The sequence below is a fragment of the Montipora foliosa genome, chromosome 4, assembly GCF_036669935.1.
Source record: "Montipora foliosa isolate CH-2021 chromosome 4, ASM3666993v2, whole genome shotgun sequence".
Lineage (NCBI taxonomy): Eukaryota > Metazoa > Cnidaria > Anthozoa > Scleractinia > Acroporidae > Montipora > Montipora foliosa.
The window spans coordinates 569,627-574,626 of NC_090872.1; the positions used below are offsets into that span (position 1 = coordinate 569,627).

Genomic DNA, 5,000 nt, shown 5'->3' on the forward strand with positions numbered 1-5,000 from the left:
CCGATTTGAAAGATGAATTTTTGTTCCAGATTCTTGCGGCTTTCCGTCGTACCTAGATGTAGGGAAAGGCCGCAGATAGCCATGTGTTTTTTGAAGTGGTTAGGCAGATTAAAATGGCGAGCGACTGGCTTGGATGCATCCTTGTCATTCTTCTCAACATCGCGAAGGTGTTCGCGGAATCGGTCACCTAGTCGTCTACCTGTCTCACCAATGTATAATTTATTACATAACGTACAGGTTATGCAATAAATGACATTTGCGGAGGTACATGTGAAACGATCGGTGATCGTAACAGATCGTTTAGGTCCCGATATCTTGCTAGTGTTAACAATGAAAAGACAAGTTTTGCATCGTGAGCGCGCGCATTTGAAAGTGCCGGGTTGCTCGTTAGTTTTGAGCGCGCTTGTAACTAAAAAGTTGCCTACGTTTTTGTCGCGTTTGAATGAAATAAGTGGAGTTCTACCAGTCTCGGGATCATTTTGGAGTAATTTGAAATTACTAAGAATGATGCTTTAGACTGCGTGATTATGAGGATGGAAAATTAGGGTGAATGGAATTCTGTGATTCTTATCTTTTTGTGACGTTTGTAGTGATGACTGTCGATCAAATTGTTGGGCGCGATGATGGCCCGCTTTGACCACAGAGACAGGATAACCACGTTTTTCGAAGAACTGGCACCTCTCCTCTGATTTGCTGGAAAAATCGGAGTCATCACTACATAGACGTCGAAGTCTAAGAAATTAAGAATAAGGGATGGAGTTCTTGACATGTGACGGATGTGACGATGAATACAACAAATAACTGTGAGAATCAGTAGGTTTGTAGTGCACACTAGTACACAGCACGTTGCCTCTAATAGGAGCAACCCGGCACTTTCAAATGCGCGCGCTCACGATGCAAAACTTGTCTTTTCATTGTTAACACTAGCAAGATATCGGGACCTAAGCGATCCGTTACGATCACCGATCGTTTCACATGTACCTCCGCAAATGTCATTTATTGCATAACCTGTACGTTATGTAATAAATTATACATTGGTGAGACAGGTAGACGACTAGGTGACCGATTCCGCGAACACCTTCGCGATGTTGAGAAGAATGACAAGGATGCATCCAAGCCAGTCGCTCGCCATTTTAATCTGCCTAACCACTCCAAAAAACACATGGCTATCTGCGGCCTTTCCCTACATCTAGGTACGACGGAAAGCCGCAAGAATCTGGATTAAAAATTCATCTTTCAAATCGGCACCCTTAATCTTCACGGTATTAACAAACGCTTTTCATTTAACTAATATATTCCTATTTTTCACGTTGCCATGTTACCACCAATAGCGTAGCTCCTACTCTATTATAAAAACTACACGTAACCCATAATCCCTCGATTCGCTCTGACGAAGGGCTAACGCTCGAAACGTCAGCTTTTAGAATCTCTGTACGGTGGCCAATTTACATTATCAACTCCGTTGATAAAACCAAACTTTTGTATACTACTTCCCCACCGACGCAGCACCACAGTTTCTTTAGACACTGCCCCTCCATTCATCTCTAAACTCAAAACAGCCTGGCGCTGCTCTTCTTCGAGCACGTATTTGCTTGAAAACTGTGCCAAACAGTCGTGAAGCACGCTTTCCATAGTCTACACTCCGAAACAAAAGATATGGTCAACATGGTCAACACAAGCTTGTAGTATAACTGCATCCCAAGTTCACAATCGATGGCATTTCTTTGTGCACATTACAATTAATAAGTGTCGCGGTTAGCGCTTCCCGAGATGACAAACGCTTCTACTCGCATGACGCGAGCGTGATGAGTCATTGGCATGATGATGACAGGATAATCGCCGTTCAGCCAATGGTAATTAGCTTTTCCTGGGAAAAGCAAGTTTCAGTTGCCTCCAAAGATGTCTACAGACCGTCTATTTTCTTCTTTCCCTACCCCAACCCCCTTGAGCAGGCGGTCAATGAATCCCCCGCGGTTTCTATTTTTAATCACGCACGCTCGACGGACTTTGAAGAGAAAATAGGGGGTCTGTGAACAGGCTATGAGACCAAAAGGACCATTGACTGTCAAAGTATTTAGTCCGTGTGGACTAATAGGGGACGGAAATTATCGAAAAGTGTCCTTGATAAGACGCGTGTTAGCAAAAAAGAAGAAAAGCTCTAAATGTCTCCCCAGTCTTGAAACGACGCAAAAGCATAATACTCAGGAGCCAGTGTATCAACTTGAGCTACGTATGTTGGATTGCCGTTGTTATGGCAGCTTCCACACGAAAAAGATTATGATAAATGATACAGTTTGTGCTGTTTTCTACAGGACACGTCTCGTATAAGATACCTCATAGTTTTTTTCCAAGTATAAATGAACCTAGAGATGCTGTGGGCAGCACATCAATTTTCCCCCCTTTTTAAATTATTTTATTCTCATTTTATGCTTTCTCCGGCTCTCTTTTTTATCATTATTACACTAGATTTTCTTTTCCTTTTAACTGGTGCTCTACCACGGAAAAAGCTCCCTGGTCGACTTCTTTCATCAAAGCGACATATAAACCAAGATAGATCGGACGGTTGGTGTTTACTGCACTATGAGCTATTTCATTCAGAGTTACTCACAATGACCGAATAATTGTGTTACGTGAAATAAAGACGCCACTGTTTTATCACTCTGCAGTTTATGGCTGCAAAATTAACGCAGAAGCCTACTCCAAACAGTGTTTGGGAAAGGCAGTGAAAAATAAAGTTTTGATTCTTCTGTCAAGGGTTAAATTCACGCGAGTCACGCTAATTCAGAGGGCTGGGTAGGAGTGCAAGGTAATGTTTATGACAACAAGTTTAGTTACAAGTTTATGACAAGTATATTACAAAGTTTGGAATATGAAACATATGATGTACCACTACTCGCAGTTAGCTACAGCTATTCGAGGCAAGCATTGGTTTGTCCGTAGGGTTGAAGAAGGTATCTTCATAGCCTATTGCGTCAAAGCAAAAAGGGTTAAAGCGACACTGTCTGTAAGTAAAACAAAGAAAAAACAACATTCTAAACAACTGTTACAAATTCAATAAATAGGAGTTACGGTATATGACCGTATGTGAGTAAATTATATGTGCTTAAATGAAACAATTTGCAATAAATATATTAGCGAATAGAATAAATGCAGCACTATTCCAATGTATGAAAACAGTTGTGATGGCATGTAAGGTATAAATTCAGTGTAACTGACAAGATGGGGTGTGTAAGGCTTATTATATATAAAAGGGTTGATACACTGATTGAAAGAAGAGGATACGTGTCAATAAGGTTCTCAAAGTCTAAACAACTGTTACAAATTAATAAGTAGGAGTTATGAGTAAATCGTATACCTTCATGAAAAAGATCTGCATTAAATGTATCAGCTACAACAATCAATGCTGGGCCATTCCAACGTATAAAAACATTTGAAGATAGACAGCTCGACACATTTTTTTAGTGTCTAAGTTTGCTGATAGACTGACTAAAAGAAAAGCATTTGTATCGATAAAAATCTAAAAAAAAAAAAAAAACAAATGAAAGAAACAGGACCTCAAAGAATTAAAAAAAATACTCCCAACACGAACTTTCGGCTTTTTACATCATGTCCATACCGTCTGCAAAAAGGAAAAACTTCACCTTTGAAAATGTTGGGTATTAACAAGCGACTGCGATTCAAAAAGAGTGAACTGGGAAGCACAGACTGAGTGTATACTATACTAATGTACTGAACGCTCTTTTTGATTTTCTGAACCCAATAGTGCAGCTTAAAAACTCACAGGTAAATTGAACAGGCGCCATCGATCCCTTAATCGTTTGACTAACATACGCTAGATACGATAGATTTCCTTTAAAAAGTCTCACTGCTACAATTTATTTCCGTTCTGTGCATCATGATGCATCTGTGTACTTCGTGTCCATTGAAAACTTGTGAAAAGTTGAGATGGTTAACGTATGTGAAAAATGAGTAAACATAGAAGCCATGTAATCGATTGAGATAATTTGAGCTCTGGCATTTGCAATTAGAGAGGTTAAGCAACACGTTTACGTCAAACGGCAAATGCGAATTTGTACCACTTGACCAAATTTTCTCTTTATTGCCGTTTACTGTTCACTATTTCTACATCTAAGTTAGTAGTTTTACACAATTTTTTTATCCATAAGAATTGTTTTGAGATGTATTTATCTACCCGTTTTCTATTTTAAGAAATTCTCAACTTGAATCTGGCGTTTGCCGTATACGTGAGGCTTAAACTCTCTATCGTTTCGAGCTTTGCACAACGTGGAATTCCAATGCACCACCCGTGATTTTATCCCTTTTGGATGTCCTCCAAAGTCTTCCGAAATATGGTAATGTTCTAGAACTATAGGACTATTTTTTCGCTTGCGGGTTCTTGTTTAGGACAATGGCATTTTGCCATTTCCGATTCTCTCAGTCTTAGCATGTCAGTTGAAATTTCCGCACACGGTTAGAATGGATTTACAATAATTATATATAATGATTAATCTGTTTAGGTAAGAAAGAAGGTGTGCTTTCCAAAATACTGGGCTTAGCCACAGTAAAAATTTCAAATCTGGAACGTATTATAGTTCCTCCGCGTCTCCTACACGAACTACCGATTTTTACGTAAATCGGGACTTCTTAAATGACCATCACGTTTCGCTGGGCATCCTCACTTTTAAGGGGACCGCCACAGGGCGCATTAAAGTTATCAGTTAAAACGTCTGGAGACAAAACAAAATGGTTGGCTGCATTTAGCTAGGGCTTAAAGAGCTGTTATTGCCAATTATAAAAACACATCAAACTAAAACTAATCAGGTACCAGTAATATAATGAGGAGTCACACTCAAGCGTTGTTTTCAAAAGTTTAATCACTGACTGTTGTTTACACTTCTTTGGTCCTACTTCTCTAAGCTAAAATCAAAATCTACGTTTTTTGTACGCCACTGCGTATTTCTGCCTTGATTTAACTCCGAAAGGTACTCAACCGAGCAAAG

The 5,000-nt window shown here is 39.6% G+C and overlaps 1 protein-coding gene across 2 annotated transcripts in view; it reads right to left on the bottom strand.

Moving 5' to 3' along the window:
- The window catches only part of LOC137999485 (GFP-like non-fluorescent chromoprotein), a 38,891-nt gene that overhangs the window by 12,359 nt on the left and 21,532 nt on the right, over positions 1-5,000 (bottom strand). The window contains exon 5 of one of the 2 annotated variants that reach the window (XM_068845258.1): positions 4,857-5,000. This exon is cut by the window's right edge and continues 119 nt beyond it. The exons of the other annotated variant lie outside the window; for it this stretch is intronic. Coding sequence (XP_068701359.1) covers positions 4,987-5,000 — 14 coding nt within the window. The 3' untranslated portion in view covers positions 4,857-4,986. Of the gene's footprint in view, positions 1-4,856 lie in introns of those variants that run through there. 2 annotated transcript variants of the gene reach the window in all.